This window comes from Nerophis lumbriciformis, linkage group LG09, assembly GCF_033978685.3.
Source record: "Nerophis lumbriciformis linkage group LG09, RoL_Nlum_v2.1, whole genome shotgun sequence".
In the NCBI taxonomy this organism is placed as follows: domain Eukaryota; kingdom Metazoa; phylum Chordata; class Actinopteri; order Syngnathiformes; family Syngnathidae; genus Nerophis; species Nerophis lumbriciformis.
The window spans coordinates 39146865-39168843 of NC_084556.2; the positions used below are offsets into that span (position 1 = coordinate 39146865).

At 40.7% G+C, this 21979-nt stretch overlaps 1 protein-coding gene across 2 annotated transcripts; it reads left to right on the forward strand.

The window, feature by feature from the left end:
* Positions 1-3584: 3584 nt before the first annotated feature.
* Positions 3585-17119, forward strand: thap12a (THAP domain containing 12a). 2 transcript variants are annotated; one of them, XM_061961816.2, is made up of 6 exons: positions 3585-3805; positions 6439-6496; positions 10626-10740; positions 10860-10958; positions 13564-13594; positions 13671-17119. In XM_061961816.2, the coding sequence occupies exons 4-6, from the start codon at positions 10878-10880 to the stop codon at positions 15473-15475; spliced, it is 1917 nt and encodes a 638-aa protein (XP_061817800.2). In that variant the 5' UTR covers positions 3585-3805; positions 6439-6496; positions 10626-10740; positions 10860-10877; the 3' UTR covers positions 15476-17119. The 2 variants fall into 2 exon arrangements, with proteins under 2 accessions (XP_061817800.2, XP_061817798.2); XM_061961814.2 differs by lacking the exon at positions 6439-6496.
* The last annotated feature ends 4860 nt before the right edge of the window (positions 17120-21979 follow it).

Consider the following 21979-nt stretch of genomic DNA (forward strand, 5'->3'; position numbering starts at 1 on the left):
AACCAAAAATGCTTTGCTCTGATTAGGGGGTACTTGAATTAAAAAAATGTTCACAGGGGGTACATCACTGAAAAAAGGTTGAGAACCACTGGTATATGATGTATACTGATACATTATATTATATTATAACAATTACCATGTACAATATTACAGTATATGTAACATCTGCAGCATAAATTAAGAGTAGATCCAGCATAAAATATACATTATAAACAAAGAGAGGTACAGTAACTCAGTGATTTTCAACCTTTTTTGAGCCAAGGCACATTTTTTGTGTCGACAAAATCCGGAGGCACACCACCAGCAGAAATCATTAAACAACGAAACTCAGTTGACAGTAAAAAGTCGTTGTCGCAATTGTTGGATATGAATTTAAACCATAACCAACCATGCATCAATATAGCTCTTGTCTCAAAGTAGGTGTACTGTCACCACCTGTTACATCACGCCGTGACTTATTTGGAGTTTGTTGCTGAGTTGAGTTAGTTCTTGTCTTGCGCTCCAATATTGGTGGCTTTTTCTCTTTTTTTGGTATTTTCCTGGAGCAGTTTCAGGTCTTCCTTTGAGCGATATTTCCCGCAACTACTTTGTTTTTATCCTTCTTCGTGGGGACATTGTCGATTGTCATGTCATGTTCGGATGTACATTGTGGACGCCATCTTTGCTCCACAGTAAGTCTTTGCTGTCGTCCAGCATTCTGTTTTTGTTTACTTTGTAGCCTGTTCAGTTTTAGTTTCGTTCTGCATAGCCTTCCCTAAGCTTCAATGCCTTTTCTTACCTTTTGTTTATTTTTGGTTTAATCATTAGACACCCTTTTACCTCCACGCTGCCTCCCGCTGTTTCTGACATCTACAAAGCAATTAGCTACCTGCTGCCACCTACTGATATGGAAGAGTATTACACGGTTACTCTGCCGAACTCGAGACAGCACCGACACTCAACAACAACACATCATTTACAGACTATAATTACTGGTTTGCAAAAAATATGTTTTACCCCAAATCGGTGAAATTAGATAATCTCCCACGGCACACCAGACTGTATCTCACGGCACACTAGTGTGCCGCGGCACAGTGGTTGAAAAACACTGCAGTAACTAACATAGAAGCGGTCAGGTAATACACAAATATCATCTATTACTGTATGACGGGTGATTATACAACTGGATGGAGTGCGGAATGAAGGAGTTCTGGAATTGAACACTGTGGGAGCGAAGCTGAAGGAGCCTGTTGGCGTATGAGCTTTGCTGTCCCTCAATTGTCAGGTGGAGTGGGTGGGCAGGATTGTCCATGATGGCGAGCAGTTTGTCCAGTGTCCTCCTGTCCCTCACTGACACAAACGCCTCCAACTGCGCGCCAATAGTTTGGCCGGCTTTCTGGATCAGTTTGTCAATCCGGTTTAAGTCCCTTTTGCTGGTGGTGCTCCCCCAACAAACCACTGCAAAGTACAGGGCACTGGCCACAACAGACTGATAAAAGATCTACAACAGCTTGCTGCACACATTAAAGGACCTATGGTTCCTCAGGAAAAAGAGTCTGCTCATGCCCTTCTTGTATACAGCTTTGCTGTTGTCCTTCCAGTCCAGTCTGCTGTTCAAGTGGACTCCCAGGTACTTGTACTGCCCCACTAGTGCCACCTCCCGGCCCTGGAATTTGATGGGCTGGATCTTTGGTCCCATAGTGGCTTCCTTTGCAGTCCTATTTACTTTGGAAGAAAAAAATATATATTAAAAGTTGGGCGTTTGAAAATCAATCCAAGGTACTACGTGAGACTTCGTATTGCACCGTCAATGCAGTGCTGAGACACATAGCTAGTGTATGGAGAGCTAAACAAAGTATTGGAATATGAGTAGGGGAATATGGATCATGTAGAAATAAGAAAAATGTCAAATGTTACAGTATAGTAAGTCATACAGTGTCTTATTGAGGATGTGTAGTCAGAAATCCCACATCGTACGAAATATTACAGAAGCAAGAAAAATAGAATTGGAAATGAATGAAAGCAAACCTTACCATGAATTGAGTAACGTGGAGCCCGACTTAAACAAGTTGAAAAACGTATTCGGGTGTTACCATTTAGTGGTCAATTGTACGGAATATGTACTGTACTGTGCAATCTACTAATACAAGTTTCAATCAATCAATCAAAAAACCCAATGACTACAAGACAAGAGTCAGCAATTACAGGTACAAGTGGATAAAATAAATGTTCATTTGAAGACAGTGAAATACATACTGGATAACTTTTTTTAATCGGACGAGATAAATAGTAGGGCTGTGAATCTTTGGGTGTCCCACGAATCGATTCATTACCGATTCTTGGGGTCACGATTCGATTCAAAATCGATTTTTTTTTTTTCAATTCAACACGATTCTCGGGCAGCCCGGTGGTAGAGGGGTTAGTGCATCTGCCTCACAATACGAAGATACTGAGTAGTCTTGGGTTCAATCCCGGGCTCGGGATCTTTCTGTGTGGAGTTTGCATGTTCTCCCCATGACTGTGTGGGTTCCCTCCGGGTACTCCGGCTTCCTCCCACCTCCAAAGACATGCACCTGGGGATAGGTTGATTGGCAACACTAAATTGGCCCTAGTGTGTGAATGTGAGTGTGAATGTTGTCTGTCTATCTGTGTTGGCCCTGCGATGAGGTGGCGACTTGTCCAGGGTGTACCCCGCCTCCCGCCCGATTGTAGCTGAGATAGGCTCCAGTGCCCCCCGCGACCCCGAAGGGAATAAGCGGTAGAAAATGGATAGATGGAACACGATTCTTGATTCAAAAACAATTTTTTTTCCAGATTCAAAACAATTCTCTCTTCATTCATACATAGGATTTCAGCAGGATCCACCCCAGTCTGCTGAAATGCAAGCAGAGTAGTAGATTTTTGTAAAAAGCTTTTATAATTGTAAAGGACAATGTTTTATCAACTGATTGCAATAATGTAAATTTGTTTTAACTATTAAATGAACCAAAAATATGACTTATTTTATCTTTGTGAAAATATTGGACACAGTGTGTTGTCAAGCTTATGAGATGCAATGCAAGTGTAAGTCACTGTGACACTATTGTTCTTTTTTTTAAATTATAAATAAATAATGATAATGTCAATGAGGGATTTGTAATCACTGCTATGTTGAAATTGTAACTAATATTGATACTGTTGTTGATATTATTCATTTTTGTTTCACTACTTTTGGTTTGTTCTGTGTCGTGTTTGTGTCTCCTCTCAATTGCTCTGTTTATTGCAGTTCTGAGTGTTGCTGCGTCGGGTTTGGTTTTGGAATTGGATTGCATTGTTATGGTATTTCTGTGTATTGTTTTGTTAGATTGATTAATTAAAAAAATAAAACAATAATAATAAATGTAAAAAAAAAAATCGATTTAAAAAAAATGAGAATCGGTTCTGAATCGCACAACGTCAGAATTGCGATTCGAATTTGAATCGATTTTTCCCACACACCTAATAAATATTATTACAAAAGTGTAATTGGGTGTGAATAAGTGCAAGAATGTAAGTCCGACTCCGAGCAGAAGATGGCGGTAGTGCACCACTAAGATGAATGCCAACCGCCGGAAACCCGAAGAGGAAGTTGCGACTATTGAGGACCATTTAGAGACCGCACTTTTCCGGTGCTTTGAGCGCTACAGCTAGGACAGTTAGCTCATATGAAAAGTACAAATACAAGTATAAATATCACTCCCTTCGATTTAAGGCAAACTAAAATGCAGAATCGCTGCGCTGCGCCCAACTGTCCCAATGCCAAACGGGACTCCTATTCACTCTTCCGCTTCCCGCTCGACGCAGAAAGGTAAGACACAACTACATCGACGCTTAAAGCTGGCAATGTGTGACAATGCGACTGCAATTAATTATTATTCGAACGCAACTATCCCCACTTTGCTCTAAACAACAAACTAACTAGAGACAGACATGGCATATGTTTGCTATGTATGTCATGTAGGTGTGTAAGATTGGTCATGGCTTTATTTGACGAATGTTCAGTCAAGTGTATATCACATGTTAACATTTGCACCAGACTACATGTCCGAAAAGGAGCAGGAAGAAGCACAGCTCAACGTCGGTACTCTTTATTGCTGAACAATTTGCGTTAACTGATTTTTCATCTGTTTGATGAATATAATCAAAATAGAATAGGATAAAATGTACTTATCCTACAAAGGGTAAAGTATGTTGTTGCAAACAGTACACAAAAGATGAAGGTAAAACACATGAAAACAAGAGAGAAACATCTAATAATATAAAGCAGATAAAATACATTAAAAGAGCACATTTTTTTAACTGTTGACCAGGGGTCCCCAAACTTTTTGACTCGGGGTGCATTGAGTTAAAAAAAATTGGCCTGGGGCCAGACTATATATATATATATATATATATATATATATATATATATATATATATATATATATATATATATATATATATATATATATGTTAGGGCTGGGCAACGATTAAAAATTTTAATCATAATTAATCGCACTATTTCTCCGATGAATCACGATTAACTGCATTGTATACGCAAAACCCAATAATGAATTCAAAAGTAGTGTGTAGTGCACCTTTATTGGAATATTCTCCCATATGAACAAAAGCGCCAAAACATTTGTTGTGCAAACACAATTTAAATCAGTACTTGTTAAACAGTAGCAGTTAAATAGCATATTTTATGAAAATCAACTCAAAAAATGTCAATACAAACATTCAAGTTTATTGCCACTGCCAGGGTATTGAAGTCAGTGTTTCCCACACATTCATTTATTTGTGGCGGCCCGCCACGAAAGAATTATGTCCGCCACAAATGGATTTTTCGGCTTTTGACTCGCTCGACCGCTCATAAAAGCAATGGGACTGTCTGTGAATGTTGCTTGTAGTTACACCTCCGGTGCAGTAGGTGGCGGTAACTCCGCCAATAGCACTTAATTCACCTGGTGGGCCAGAAGAAGAAGAAGAGGGACGGATGGACGGTATCAAAATATTCGCCGGCTACTTTTCATAATAATGGCGCTTCCTACGTTTCTACCTCAAACATCCAAAATCTGCTGGAAGCCTTGATCCAGGATGCCATGGGGGAAAAAAACTTAAATGGTGCCTTTTAGCGATAGTTAGCAGCTTGGTGGCTCATAGCCGGCTAGCTAACGCTTGCTAGCGTGGTAGCATTGCTTCATTTTTACAGGTGTTATAGGTAGATAGTAGTGATGGGTCCGGCAACACCGATGCATCGGCGCATGCGTCGAGCTCATAGAGCAAAACCCTGTGTCGTTACGCGTACCGCTTTTAGAAAGTCACGTGACCGATCATGAGCTGTTTTGGTCACGTGACCGATACGCGAACTGTGTCGCACTGACGCCTCCTCTGTGCCCTGTGAGCGGGTCTTTTCTACAGCCGGAGAAATAATAACTAAGAAGAGAAAGCGTCTAAAATTTAATACGTTGGAAAAACTGTTTTTAAAAAAAAATAAAAATGTGTAAAAAAAAAAATTTATAATTTCCAGGTCCACAAGCATCCTCATTCACAACACGTTCTCTTAGATTTCCATGTTATGATACATGTTCACATTATTTATTGACTGTATCTAAAAAAGACAAAAAATATATTTTTATTTAAATGAAGTTATGAAATAATCCTAAATGAAATACAATGACTTGGTTTATATTATTGTATATACTAGGTCAGTGGTTCTCAACCTTTTTTTCAGTGATGTACCCCCTGTGAATTTTTTTTTAATTCAAGTACCCCCTAATCAGAGCAAAGCATTTTTGGTTGAAAAAAAAAGATGAAGTAAAATACAGCACTATGTCATCAGTTTCTGATTTATTAAATTGTATAACAGTGCAAAATATTGCTCATTTGTAGTGGTCTTTCTTGAACTATTTGGAAAAAAAGATATAAAAATAGCTAAAAACTTGTTGAAAAATAAACAAGTGATTCAATTATAAATAAAGATTTCTACACCTAGAAGTAATAATCAACTTAAAGTGCCCTCTTTGGGGATTGTATTAGAGCTCCATCTGGATTCATGAACTTAATTCTAAACATTTCTTCACAAAAAAAAAAAAATCTTTAACATCAATATTTATGGAACATGTCCACAAAAAATCTAGCTGTCAACACTGAATATTGCAATCACTAATTGTTCAAATCTGTATATAAATATGTACATAAAATGTTGTAATTATATTCCAACTCCGCGTTCTTCTTGGTCATCGCCGCTGCCGCCGCCACCCCCCGCCCCCTGACCACACCACCACAAATAGATGCCTGTCCTGTGGGAAACACTGGAAGTTATCCTGTTTGTTATGGAACATAAATATAATCTACATACAAATCCTTGAGCCACAATCATAACATCCGAACAGGCAATTTCTGAGGTAACAGCAGAAACATTTTCCTTTCCATAATGCCTCTCCTCTGTTTTCATTATAGACAGAGCATGTGAATGCAGCACCCACTTTTCATCAATATAATGCACTGTAACTCTGAGGTAATTATGCTTACCGATTGATGTCCAGTAGTCCCCACTGAGAGCAACTACAGCTGCACGTTGTAAACTTGTCACTTTTGCAGTCCTCTCCTTTTCATACAACTGGTGTATTCTTGGTGCGATGGTGCGTCTTGATGGCGGCTCATACGTGCTGTCACGATTCGCACAATGTTTCTCAGGCCGGCGTCTTCCACCACACTAATGGGCCTACAGTCTGTAACTATCCACTTCGCTATGGCATTTGTTAGCTTCTCTTGCTCTCGTTTATCTATACTTCTCCCCCACGCTGCATTTAACGTAGTCTGCCGTAGCATGGCTCCACTTTCTGCTTTGTTGAATGGTTTGCTCGCATCAACAGTGTGCTTGGCGTTAAGGTGATATTTTAGACTGGAAGTACTCCTGTGATAAGAAAATTCAGCATGGCAGTGGCTACAAACGACTTTTGGCCTGGGCTAACATACAGCTGTCAAATCCGCCGCCTGGAAGTACTTTATAATGAAAATGACCCTGTGAAAGTTCTGTTGAGTTACCCTTCTTCTCCATGCTTGTTTTGTTTTCTTCCGCGTTCTCCTTCCTTTTCCGCAGGAGCCAGCAATAGGCGTTAACAAAATAAAAGCATGTAAAAAAACATACGCAATAACGCGCGATCAAATATTTGTCGGCGTTAATAGATTGATGGGTTACTAACTTGCCCAGCACTAATATATATATATATAGCTCGGTAGAGCTAGCTCGGTTAGCATGTTGATGTACGCCAACAACAAGCAGCTAGCGCTTGTTTTTCAAAATAATGCAATGTTCAGGTCAGAAGTTAAGGGGTGAAGGGCATATATATATATATATATATATATATATATATATATATATATATATATATATATATATATATATATATATATATATATACATTGTCTTTATAATCCGTTTTGTCATTTAACATCAATTAAAATTGATCATCAACATTTAACATTGTCACATTATCGATGGGAAAATTCATTTTTAGACAATATGATTTGCCTGAGCGGCTAGGAGACACCAAGAGTAACAAGCGGTAGAAAATGGATTAGAAAGGAAAGATTTTTAATTAAAAAATAAAAACATTTTTTTTTACTTGGGACTTCCTGTGGGCCGGATTTTGGATGCTGGGGGGACGGATCCAGCCCGCGGACCATAGTTTGGGGACCCCTGCTGTTGACTGTGAATCAGAATGTGCAATAATGTTATGTCACTCACTGTGCCTTGTATATCCATCCATCCTTTTTCTATCGCTTGTCGCTTTTGGGGTCGCGGGGGGGTGCTGGAGCCTATCTCAGCTGCATTCGGGCGGAAGGCGGTGTACACCCTGGACAATTTGCCACCTCATCACAGGGCCAACACAGATACACAACATTCACACTCACATTCACACACTAGGGCCAATTTAGTGTTGCCAATCAACCTATCCCCAGGTGCATGTCTTTGGAGGTGGGAGGAAGCCGGAGTACCCGGAGGGAACCCACACAGTCACAGAGAGAACATGCAAACTCCACACAGAAAGAACTCAAGACTACCGTACTCAGGACCTTCGTATTGTGAGGCATATGAGATAGGCTCCAGCACCCCCCGCGACCCCAAAAGGGACAAGCGGTAGAAAATGGATGGATGCACTAACCCCTGTTCCACATATTAAAAAAATGTATTTTTTATTTTAGCTAAGAACCGTGTGACTTGTTGATGGGTGGACGAGCAAAGTAAGATTTTCATTGTACGGCAAACTGTCTGTTTAACTGTGCATATGACAATAAACAATCTTGAATCAGAGGTGATGCAAGTCGCTGCCGCTTAAGCGGTGCCATTTACATACAGCTACAAAGTATAACACGACGAAAAAGTCACCAGTTTTTGGGATTCTTTGTTTAGAAGCCCGTTTGCGCAGCACGGTGCATGCTCAAACGGACTAGTTTGTTATGCGCAATCTTTAACTGTACGAAAACAATCCAAAAGAATATACAAAAAACGGTAGAAACTATTGGCATTTTTGTTTTTGCCAAAAACGAATAATGTGAAAAGTGGGTTGTAGGAAAACTGGGGCATTTGATGTAATTTGTAGGTATTGTTTATATTGTTTTATTTAATGGACATCAGGGGTCCCCAAACTCTTAATTAACTGTTGTAAGTTGAAGGTCGAGTCTGGGCCCCACGAATCAGAATCCCGTTTTAACCATGTGACCTAATTTCTTAACAGCTTTTACCAGCACCTATGGTAGGCCTTAAGTCATTATACCGTATTTTCCGCACTATAAGGCGCACCGTATTATTAGCCGCACCTTCTATGAATTACATATTTCATAATTTTGTCCACCAATAAGCCGCCCCGGACTATAAGCCGCGCCTACGCTGCGCTAAAGTGAATGTCAAAAAAACGCTGCGCTAAAGTGAATGTCAAAAAAACAGTCAGATAGTTCAGTCAAACTTTAATAATATATTGAAAACCAGCGTTCTAACAACTCTGTCCCAAAATGTACGCAAATGTGCAATCACAAACATAGTAAAATTCAAAATGGTGTAGAGCAATAAATAGCAACATAATGTTGCTCGAACGTTAATGTCACAACACACAAAATAAACATAGCGCTCACCTTCTGAAGTTATTCTTCATTCGTAAATCCTTCGAATTCTTCGTCTTCGGTGTCCGAATTGAAAAGTTGCGCAAGCGTGGGATCCAAAAATGGCCGGCTCCGCCTCGTCGAAGTCATCGGATTCAGTGTCGCTGTTGTTGTGCAGCAGTTCTGTGAATCCTGCCTTCCGGAAAGCTCGGACCACAGTTGTGACCGAAACTATCTGCCCAGGCATTTACGATCCACTGGCAGATGTTGGCGTATGTCGACCGGCGCTATCTGCCCGTCTTAGTGAAGGTGTGTTCGCCTTCGGAGCTGTGTGAAAAAAGCCACCCGGCCTCTTCGCGTAAACTTCCCTTAACCACTCGCTCATCTTTTCTTCATCCATCCATCCCTTCGAGTTAGCTTTTATGATGACGCCGGCTGGAAAGGTCTCTTTTGGCAAGGTCTTCCTTTTGAATATCACCCTGGGTGGAAGTTAGCATGGCAAGCTAGAACCACAGTGAAGGATGACTTCTCATTCCCTGTGGTGCGAATATTCACCGTACGTGCTCCCGTTCCACAGTGCAGTTCACAGGAATATCAGTTGCTGTGAAATACGGTAGTAATCCGTGTGCGGATGGAGAGATTGCGTCTTTTTATGAACCGGATCCTTGTCGCGTAGTAGGAGCCATTTTGTGGTCTTTACAGATGTAAACAGGAAATGAAACGTACGGTGATATCCGCGCGTTTTTTCTTCTTCTTCCGGGGGCGGGTGAAGCGCTTCCTGTTCTATGGGGGCGGGTGCTTTCCTTGGCGGTTGCTTGCGTAGAAGAAGAAGCGCTTCCTGTTCTACCGGGAAAAAAGATGGCGGCTGTTTACCGAAGTTGCGAGACCGAAACTTTATGAAAATGAATCGTAATAAAGCGCACCGGGTTATAAGGCGCACTGTCAGCTTTTGAGAAAAATTGTGGTTTTTAGGTGCGCCTTATAGTGCGGAAAATACGGTACATGTAAAAATTTTATATTTTGACACTGTTTGATTCGCCAGGACATGATCAGACTAGAGACACTTCAGCTTGCTCTTTGTGTTGCACAATTTGTGTGTTTGTTGTGCTGTCATTTTTGTGTCTGCAACGTTATTGCATTTAGTGTTTTTTTTAGTTGGATTCAACATCCCAATAATATGTTTTACAATTAACTGCCAAAATACACTAAGCAATGAAGTTAAATAGATGGCCACAAAATATGGGCCTGCGGGCTGCCAGTTTGATGCCCTTGCTGTAGATTGTTAAATTATGCGCAAAGTAAGTTTGTTGATGTAAATGTTTTGTTTTCCTAAAATCTTTGCTTTGTGTTTTTTCTTACTGATTATAAGGATAATTGACAAATCAAAGACAAACTGAAAAAAAACAACTTCTTGAACAAATGACGCTGTATTTACCTGGAATCAAATAGTCATCGCTACAGAACACTTAATTCTGCTGTATTTGAGAAAACGTTTGGCTCTGCGGTAACTTTTGTGTCACCTTTTTTTCCCCTTCACATTTCAGGTGTAAAACATGGGTGGAAAAATGCCAGCGGGAAGATCTTGCAGGCAAATCCCCAGAGCAGCTGTTCAGATACTACAGACTTTGTGGGAAGCATTTTGAAAAGTTGACTGATAGCGTAAGTTATGTAAACAGGACCAATCCACAGAGAAACCATTGCTTCTCCCATTTTAAAGTATAATGTTAAACACTCAAACAGTGGCTATCATAAGTGTTAATGTGCATTTGTTTTCTTAGAGTGACCAAAGCATCGTGATGAAGGATGATGTCATACCGACTATTTTTAATGAACCCGACAAACCTCCAAAAAAATCCACGAAGCGCAGTAAAGAGACGGTATGTAACGTTTAAAATATTGATGGCATTAACATTAGGGTTGTTTGGATCATAGTTTCATGCTGCCGATACCGACCATCCATGGAAAAGTGTCCGATAAAATATCAATACCGATCACACGTATTAAATGTACATTTTTCAGTGGATTTATAGGGAGTGTGATTAACACTATCAACACAATATTTGAACTAGTTCCTTTGTTGTTGTTTGATCAAAACAATGTCAATAGTACATAATAAATAAACAAAAACTACTAGCAAATACGCATTTGGGACAGTGTGTCTCAGATGGTAGAGCGGCCGTGACAGCAACTGGAGAGTACCAGCTTTGTTACTCAGGAGTTGTGTCCTTTGGAAATACCCTTCACCCTTCTTGCTTCCACTTGATCATACTGTTGTATGAATGGGAATGAATATCTGGTGGTGGCGTGGCAATTTGGCAGGCACACTTCCATCATGCTACCCCAGGGCAGCTGTGGCTACAAATGTAGCTTACCGCCATCAAGGTGTGAATGTGGAGTGAATGAATTGTGGGTGCTCAGTCTTGTCTTGAAAAGCGCTAGCTATGTAAATCAAATCCATTATTATAATCATTAAAATTTAAATAATTTGGTTTTTGCCCTTGTGTGTCCAGGGAATTATTCCCTAAGTTTATAAACATTGACAAACAACAAAAAAGTATTTTTATTAAAATAAGATATCGACCTAATCACTGTAGTATCGACCAGAGCCGTGCATAGAGTATGGCCAACTTGGTTTCAGAGTTGGTCCCAAAAATGGATTTTTGGACCAATCAGAGTATGGCCAGACGAACGCCTAAATGGTTGGTCAAAAGCCCCTCACATGACTACAGAGCGATATGTTTGGGACTAATTCTGAAACCAAGTGGGCTATACTCTCTCTATTCATGACTTTAGTATCGACCATTCACTGATACTACCCTTGGTATTCCCACCACCCATTTTTGGATCGATCTGCCCTCCTCTTACATGTTGTGTATTGATTGTGTCAATACTGACACACAAGTTATATTATTCTCTCTTTCACTCTTATTAATTTACTTGTTCATTTGCTGTTAACAACTGCTTACTTTCTGCTGTAACGTGCTTCCATCTCTACTTCTGAAACTTTACTAAGCACCTATTTCTTGGCTTTTTTTTCAAGCTACCTCAGCGGCTAGCAGGGCTGCACAATCTTGAGAAAAAAACCTAATTGCGATTTTTAAAAAGTATATATTCATAAAAATGCATACAACTGAAACAAAACGAGCAAAGGAAGACATGCAATATTTAGGCCGTCAATCAACATATTGTCTCAAGGTGTCACACATTAGAACAGTGTGCAATAAATTACTTTAAAAAATATCTGGTTCTATGCAGACAAACTCAGTTTTTGTCTACATCATGCTTTTAAACTGAAGAAGTAACCGAGAAAATTATACAGTGTTTGTAATGTAATCAGAATATATAGTAATAATGCAAGTAACCATTTGAAACTATGTAAATTTGTATTTCTCACTAATGTAGAATTGCTTACCAATGTACTGTAATTAGGTTTTAGTAATCCTAAATACATAAACAAAAATATAAAATGGACTAATTCCTGTAAATAAATAAAAATAACTTAAATAAATACCGTATTTTTCGGACTATAAGTCGCGGTTTTTTTCAGTTTGGCCGGGCTCCAGTGCGACTTATATGTTTTTTTCCTTTTTTAATATGCATTTTCGGCAGGTGCGACTTATACTCCGGTGCGACTTATACTCCGAAAAATACGGTACTGAACATCTTCATAGTGCATTTTTTTCCCATGGTGTAAAAACAAGGTCGAACGTTGTCTTTTTGTGATAGTGTGATCACAGCATTCTCGCTCATTTGTCCATGTTGATGGGCTCATATTGTCCTACCGATTTGAAGCTGAAATATTACCACAACGGGACATTTGGCTTTATAATCATATTTGTAACCCTAACCCTAACCAAATAACTCTAAATAAAGTCTTTGTTACTTAGAATATGTTACTTAGAATATACTAAAGTGTTACCAAAAACATATAACTTTGAATTAAAAAACATTTTTTTATCAAAATTTTCACTAAAGAAGGGTTCGGTGAATGCGCATATGAAACTGGTGGGGTTCGGTACCTCCAACAAGGTTAAGAACCACTGCTCTACTCAGTGGCCTAGTGGTTATAGTGTCGGCCCTGAGATCGGTAGGTTGTGAGTTCAAACCCCGGCCGAGTCATACCAAAGACTATAAAAATGGGACCCATTACCTCCCTGCTTGGCACTCGGCATCAATTGGGGTTTAAATCACTAAAAATTATTCCCGGGCGTGGCACCGCTGCTGCCCACTGCTCCCCTCACCTCCCAGGGGGTGAACAAGGGGCTGGGTCAAATGCAGAAGACTAATTTCACCACATCTAGTGTGTGTGTGACTATCATTGGTACTTTAACTTTAACTAAAACTGGCTCATATTACAACGTTGTATAACTTTTTTACTCACTTCATTCCATAATTTCCCTCCACACACTGATATTTTAGTTTAATTGTCTGTATCATTTTTTTAAAGTATATTTGATGTATGTATATTTTTGTACTCTTAAGGAGGAAGACGCAGAGAGTAATGGAGGAAAAAGTAAGTACACTTTTTGCAAGAGTGATTATCTGTCTGATTCGACTTCTGATCATTGCAATTTGTTTCACACCTGCAGAACTCAAAGAGCCCCAAGATGACACAACTACGGAGGGTCCTCAGGCCTCTTCGAAGGAAGACAAACAGAAAGAATATCTCACATTGTTATTTGAGGCCCTTGTACTTTTAGGAGAGCAGAACATTCCTGTGACGATGTCCGATGGTAATAAACGGGACACATTAAGCAATTTTGAGGCGTTGCTCCAGTATCGCAAGAGTTGTGAAGATGAAGCGATGAAGAAAATGCACGACACCAATACAGAGTGCTGTTCATCGCTTCAGCTGAGTCAGCTGACTGAAGCGTGCGAAAGATGCATCCGCCGTAAGGTGATAGAGGAAGTGATGCAAAACGGCTTGTTCTCAATTATAACTGAGGATTTGGTAAAGATTTCAGAAGGTTGGTTCCTCCCTGTGTTCTTGCGCTATGTGGACCAGTCTAACCATCAATGTGAGAGGTTTGCTGGCTTCTTGTCTTTTGATGGAGATGCGGATGTTTTGGCGGAAAAACTGTTGTCTGAAATGGTTGATGAATGGGGTTTGAACATGGAGCAGTGTAGAGGCCAAGCCCACTCGTGCTCCTGGACACACATAACTAAAGTCAAAGCATTTGCCACCAAAGTGATGGAGAAGTATCCGCTGACGGTGCTCACATTCCGACCCACCCACGCCTTGAACATATCGCTAGCCAATGGTATGGCTTTGTCGGGAGTCCAGCTCGTCATGTGCACCTTGGAGAAAATTGAATCTTTCTTCAATCACTCCTCGTTACTGTGCTTGGAGTTGGAGCATGCCATCTCCATCATCTACCCCGACAAAGAAGAAAAGGTCCTGGAACTGAAAGAGATTTGCAGCACCAGCTGGACTAGAAGACACGATGTGTTTGAGGTGGGAGTGGAGCTCGTCGAGGCTTTGCTGCTGTGTGTGGACAGTGTACACGACAACGAAGACTTGCGATGGAGCGATACGATCACGTATAATGCCTTGGAGATCTCGAAAGCTCTGGCAGATTTTGAGTTCATTATGGCTTTGGTTGTTCTGAAAAACACCATGACGCTTTTAAAGGCCTTTGGGAGGAACATTCAAGGGGATGCAACTAACACCCATTTTGCAGCCAACAGTGTGAAAGCAGTATTACATTCTCTTAAGGAAGTGGCCGACAATATCGAGGTGTATCATGAGTTCTGGACAGAGGAGGCGGTCAACCTTGCTGCTACCATGGAGATTGCAGTAGAACTTCCTCGGTCAATCTTGAGGAAGCATCCGTCCGACTTCCTTCAACCAGAGACGTACTACAAGCAGCACCTAGCCATTCCTGTAGTGCAACACGCGCTCAACGAAGTTGGCGAACTCTTCACCGATGACCACATGAAGGCTCTGAGATGCTTGTCACTGATTCCCTCGGTCATAGAAGAGAACAAGGCCACTCAGCCCGAGGAAGAAAACATGCTGGCGTTCAAAAACGACATACCGAACGCGGCTTCTCTCACCGCCGAGCTACATTGTTGGTGGGTTAAATGGAGCAAAAAAGTTAAAGGAGAAACCCTGCCTTCTAGCCTGCATGAAACACTGCAGCAAGCGGACCTCAAGTTTTTCCCAAACATGCTTGCACTCTTGAGACGTTTGGGCGTCGTGCCTACATTAGCTTTGGAGAGCAATTTGAATGCGGCATACGAGCGCTTCAAGGCATACATGGAAAACACTCCTGACATCGCTAAATCCAAGAGTCTAGCTTTTCTGAAAATCAATAATGACATTGGCTATGATTTGGATTCAATGGTTGAAGTCTATATGAAGATGTACCCTGGTGGTGACGACTCTTCATAGTTCTGACTTGATCTGCAATTTAGTCACGTGGTCAAACTTTTGGGCTTTCAGGCCACTTTTGATGTTTAGCAGTAGCAAACAAAAGTTAGCTTGTAAGTAAAAAAGTATAAATTACAATTCAGGTGGTCCTGGTTTTAAAGGGAAAATAAACCTTTGGGGGAATTTTGCCTATCATTTACAATCATAAAAGACAAAATTACGTCCTTTTTTTAGGATTCTAAAGATAAAAAACACTTGCAAGATGTAGCTAATGAGTCACCCTTGTAAGGTGTAACAAACACATTCATAACAATATGTAAAATATTTACCGTTACCGTATTTTGGTCATTTTAAGCCTTACCGGAACTTATTTCCGGGGTGCATTTATTTCAGTGCCCATAGCAACGCACTTTGTACTTACGGCAACAAACGTGTAGTTCTACTTTTTAGACAAATGAGGATTTATAACCTTATCGTTTTGAAACTGAATATACTGAGGATAAACGGCTGGTTATAGAATTTAGCGAGCACGAAGTGAGCGTGACAATGTTGGAGCAGATGGTAGTCGAGATAGTCAGGACCGACATGACTTCACGTTGCAAATGTGGAACTTTGAGCCAGAAATGGAGTGCATACCCAAAATCAGCTGGGAAAAAAAACTGTCCCCAGCCAGCTTGACCAATCAGACAACAGTCACTGTAATACTGATCCTGAAACATGCAGCACGCCATGCTTGTTAGTACAACTACATACAATGTTGAGTTAGCTGTGTACAAACAAAACATGAAATGTGGGCTAATACTTTACAGATACTGTAACCTGACTGTTCATGTTTTTCAGTCAGTACAGATTTGTGTCCTATTGTATTGTATTGTGTTGTGCATTACAAACTCAAGTCATTCAGCTACTGACGCAAAAGCTAGCTTGCATCTAATGCCATAGCATGCCGTCAAAGCGATGTTACTACGCTAGAAAAACAGTTCCTCTGTGTTTGCGCTTACAAAAACAATGTATCTACAGCTTGGTTATTATACAAGTTACAGAATGTAACTTTTGTTGGCGGTTTTTGGATTATGTTCAAAGTGATTTAGAGGCAGAATTGATTGCTCCCATTTTGCTGCATTGCCAGCCACCTCGAGCCGATTACGTATTACAAATTAGAATGAAAAAATGTTTTTTTGTTTCTTTCATGTATTGTGAACGATTAGCAAAATTCCCAAAAAAGTGTGGTTCCCCTTTAAATGTGAAAGCATGAATTATCAATACAGTGCGACCTCAGGTTTGTTTAGTGAACCTTTCCAAAAAGTTAGACAAAAATGAATTGTACAAAAACCGAATCATCTTTCCCATAAGTAACAATGCAATTCAAATGATTCCGTTGCAAACACCCAAAAATATGAACACACAACACTTTTAGAGAGTGATTATAGTTTTGCATGTAGAGAACCATGGAAAACACATAGAAATGACCAATGCAATGTATAAATGAACATTAAACATACCTTTTTGTTGAAGCCTTTTGAGCGGAGAGATGGAAGAGGAGGGGAGAGCCACACAGATGCAACCTTATCTGTACTTAACTACGAGTGCTGCCACTCGCAACTTTCTTTGGTCCCATGGTGAATTATTTTGCAGTTGTACTCAATAAAAAAGCACAGAGACTGAGTTACCAACGTATGGAATTCTTTGTTATAGGCACTAAATTCCGCTGAATGAGTTTGCATGTTCTCTCCGTGACTGCGTGGGTTCCCTCCGGGTACTCCGGCTCCTCCCACTTCCAAAGACATGCACCTGGGGATAGTTTGATTGGCAACACTAAATTGGCCCTAGTGTGTGAATGTGAGTGTGAATGTTATCTGTCTATCTGTGTTGGCCCTGCGATGAGGTGGCGACTTGTCCAGGGTGTACACCGCCTTCCGCCCGAATGCAGCTGAGATAGGCTCCAGCGACCCCGAAAGGGACAAGCGGTAGAAAATGGATGGATGGAGGATGCGGGCAAACCCACTACCGTAGTTTGTTACGCGCAATGTTTGGTTTTAGGATTACCGAGACGGCAGACAAAATCTTTGGCAAATATTTGCATTGAAAAACCAATTCATACAAAAACCACTCTATTGTACAAAACAGATGTGTAATAGTGTCATGTAGGGTATTAAACAAAAAAGACAGTGGAAGTGGAGCAAAATTAGACCTCGTAAGATGCTCGGTGGTGAAGTCAACATTGGCTTTGTGGCCCCTCAAATGCTGTGACCATCATCAAGAATAAATATGTTATCTTGCAACAACTATGCAGTGTAGTGGGCTCATTATTGACATTTCATGTCTGTCCCATTCTGCAACACCCCTTCCAGTGCGCTAGACCAGTCGTCCCAAAACTTTTTGAGCCCAAAAACCGGCTCTCGGTCCTGTAGTCCTCTCACATAAAGTGACGGTGCCAGATAGTAATATGAACAAAGGGGGAACTCATCTTAATGCAACATTAGTGGAACCCCTGTCCTTGTTTCTCTGTAACACATGTTGCTTGCTTACTTTAATCGCATGCAATGATGGATGAGGCTTGCTTAAAAAAGTAAAAAGGATGTAATTTCGAACAAATTTATTTCCGGCCCAATACGAACCGTCTGACTGGGGGTTGGAGACAGACTGCGCTAGATAACCACAGGGATGAAGGTAAGTTCTCTTTTAATTTCAGTTTGAAATATTCCTGTATAATCTTGTTAAATTTTTAAGTGTGAGTGACTAATTCAGGTAAAAATTGTGACCTACAGTAAATCACAGTTGTAGGAACGAACCTTGCCCCTAACCCGATGACCACCTGTATACATACTGTAATATACAATTCCTTATTACAATGGAACCCGTTTGTCGCCAGCCAACCTGTCCAAGCTAACCAACAAACTCATCAAATCCACCGTTCTTACTAAAAAGTGCCCGCTGACATCAAATTCAAGACCCAGAGGGATAATTTCTATGAAAGAAGTAAACTCTTATGTTCATGTGTTGCAGCATCGTTGGCTTCATAATTACCGTGGTTTGTCTAGAGGGCGCTAACTTTCCAATGTGTTTTAAGTATTACAAACCCCGTTTCCATATGAGTTGGGAAATTGTGTTAGATGTAAATATAAACGGAATACAATGATTTGCAAATCCTTTTCAACCCATATTCAGTTGAATGCACTACAAAGACAAGATATTTGATGTTCAAACTCATAAACTTTATTTTTTTTATGCAAATAATAATTAACTTAGAATTTCATGGCTGCAACACGATCCAAAGTAGTTGGGAAAGGGCATGTTCACCGCTGTGTTACATCACCTTTTCTTTTAACAACACTCAGTAAATGTTTGGGAACTGAGGAGACACATTTTTTAAGCTTCTCAGGTGGAATTCTTTCCCATTCTTGCTTGATGTACAGCTTAAGTTGTTCCAACAGTCCGGGGTCTCCGTTGTGGTATTTTAGGCTTCATAATGTGCCACACATTTTCAATGGGAGACAGGTCTGGACTACAGGCAGGCCAGTCTAGTACCCGCACTCTTTTACTATGAAGCCACGTTGATGTAACACGTGGCTTGGCATTGTCTTGCTGAAATAAGCAGGGGCATCCATGGTAACGTTGCTTGGATGGCAACATATGTTGCTCCAAAACCTGTATGTACCTTTCAGCATTAATGGCGCCTTCACATATGTGTAAGTTACCAATGTCTTGGGCACTAATACACCCCCATACCATCACAGATGCTGACTTTTCAACTTTGCGCCTATAACAATCCGGATGGTTATTTTCCTCTTTGGTCCGGAGGACACGACGTCCACAGTTTCCAAAAACAATTTGAAATGTGGACTCGTCAGACCACAGAACACTTTTCCACTTTGTATCAGTCCATCATCAGAAGGCTCAGCAGCGGCTACACTTCCTTAGAGTCCTCGGGAAGTACAACCTGAAGCCTGACCTGCTGCTGACCTTCTACCGCTCGTCCATCGAGAGCCTGCTGACCTACTGTATTACGGTATGGTACGGTAGCTGCACTGCAGCAGACAGGGAGAGGCTGCAAAGAGTGGTCAAGACGGCTCAGAAGATCATCGGCCGCCCTCTCCCCTCTCTGACGGACATCTACACCTCCCGCTGCCTCAACAGAGCCAGTGCCATCATCAAGGACAGCACCCACCCTGGCTCTGACCTGTTCCACCTGCTGCCCTCTGGGAAGCGCTACAGGTGCATTAAAACCAAAACAAACAGGCTAAAGAACAGCTTCTTCCCCAAGGCCATAACCATCCTGAACGGACTGCCCCATTGTCCCTCATAACTGCCTTCTCTTCGGTGCAATAACCCATTCCACCAACCACCCTGTTTTTGTTTTTGTTTTTTAAATGTATATATTCATTTCACACCATATTCATTGCACTTCTACATTTTTTATATTCTTATATATCTGCACATTGTTTTTCTAGCATGCACACATCGCACTGTATGGAATGGCCTCAATCTCGTTACCTTGCGTAATGACAATAAAGCTGATTCTGATTCTGATTCTGATTCTGATCTTAGATGAGCTCAGGCCCAGCGAAGCCAACAGCGTTTCTGGGTGTTGTTGATAAACGGTTTTCGCCTGCATAGGAGAGTTTTAACTTGCACTTACAGATGTAGCGACCAACTGTAGTTACTGACAGTAGGTTTCTGAAGTGTTCCTGAGCCCATGTGGTGATATCCTTTACACACTGATGTCGCTTGTTGATGCAGTACAGTCTGAGGGATCGAAGGTCACGGGCTTAGCTGCTTACGTGCAGTGATTTCTCCAGATTCTCTGAATCCTTTGATGATATTACGGACCGTAGATGGTGAAAACCCTAAATTCTATAGCTGGTTGAGAAAGGTTTTTCTTAAACTGTTCAATAATTTGCTCACGCATTTGTTGACAAAGTGGTGACCCTTGCCCCATCCTTGTTTGTGAATGACTGAGCATTTCATGGAATCTACTTTTATACCCAATCATGGCACCCACTTATCCCCAATTTGCCTGTTCACCTGTGGGATGTTCCAAATAAGTGTTTGATGAGCATTCCTCAACTTTATCAGTATTTATTACCACCTTTCCCAACTTCTTTGTCACGTGTTGCTGGCATCAAATTCTAAAGTTAATGATTATTTGCAACAAAAAAAAAAGTTTATCAGTTTGAACATCAAATATGTTGTCTTTGTAGCATATTCAACTGAATATGGGTTGAAAATGATTTGCAAATCATTGTATTCCGTTTATATTTACATCTAACACAATTTCCCAAATCATATGGAAACGGGGTTTGTATATCCTGCCCTCTAATGGCTTTTACTATCTAAAGACATAACTACGCCAATACGTAACATTCGCATGAGCATTGTTTGTTGTTAGCTAATGATCGAGATTTGGCTAGCTAATGTTAGCTAGCCTATCATTGCATGTATAGTCTATTTTGATTGATTGAAACTTTTATTAGTAGATTGCACAGTACAGTACATATTCCTTACAATTGACCACTAAATGGTGACACCCGAATAAGTTTTTCAACTTGTCTAATTTGGGGTCCACGTAAATCAATTCATGGTAAAATCTCAGGGGTCGGGAACTCTTTTTTCTGAGAGCCATGAAAGCCAAATATTTTAAAATGTACAGTAACGATCAAAAGTTTACATACACTTGTAAAGAACAGAATGTCATGGCTGTCTTGATTTTCCAATCATTTCTACAACTTATTTTTTTGTGATAGAGTGATTGGAGCACATACTTGTTGGTCACAAAAAACATTCATGAAGTTTGGTTCTTTTATGAATTTATTATGGGTCTACTGAAAATGTGACCAAATCTGCTGGGTCAAAAGTATACATACAGCAATGTTAATATTTGGTTGTCCCTTGGCAAGTTTCACTGCAATAATGCACTTTTGGTAGCCATCAACAAGCTTCTGGTAGAATTTTTGACCACTCCTCTTGATAAAATTGGTGCAGTTCAGCTACATTTGTTGGTTTTCTGACATGGACCTGTTTCTTCAGCATTGTCCACACATTTAAGTCGGGACTTTTGGAAGGCCATTCTAAAACCTTCATTCTAGCCTGATTTAGCCATTCCTTTACCACTTTTGACGTGTGTTTGGGGTCATTGTCCTGTTGGAACACCCAACTACACCCAAGACCCAACCTCCGGGCTGACGATTTTAGGTTGTCCTGAAGAATTTGGAGGTAATCCTCCTTTTTCATTGTACCATTTAAAGCACCAGTTTCATTGGCAGCAAAACAGGCCCAGAGCATAATATTACCACCACCATGCTTGACGGTAGGAAGGTGTCCCTGGGATTAAAGGCCTCACCTTTTCTCCTCCAATTATATTGCTGGGTATTGTGGCCAAACAGCTCAATTTTTGTTTCATCTGACATCACATGGACAAAGATAAGACCCTCTGCTCCTCCACATCGAGAGGAGCCAGATGAGGTGGTTCGGGCATCTGGTCAGGATGCCACCCGAACGCCTCCCTAGGGAGGTGTTTAGGGCACG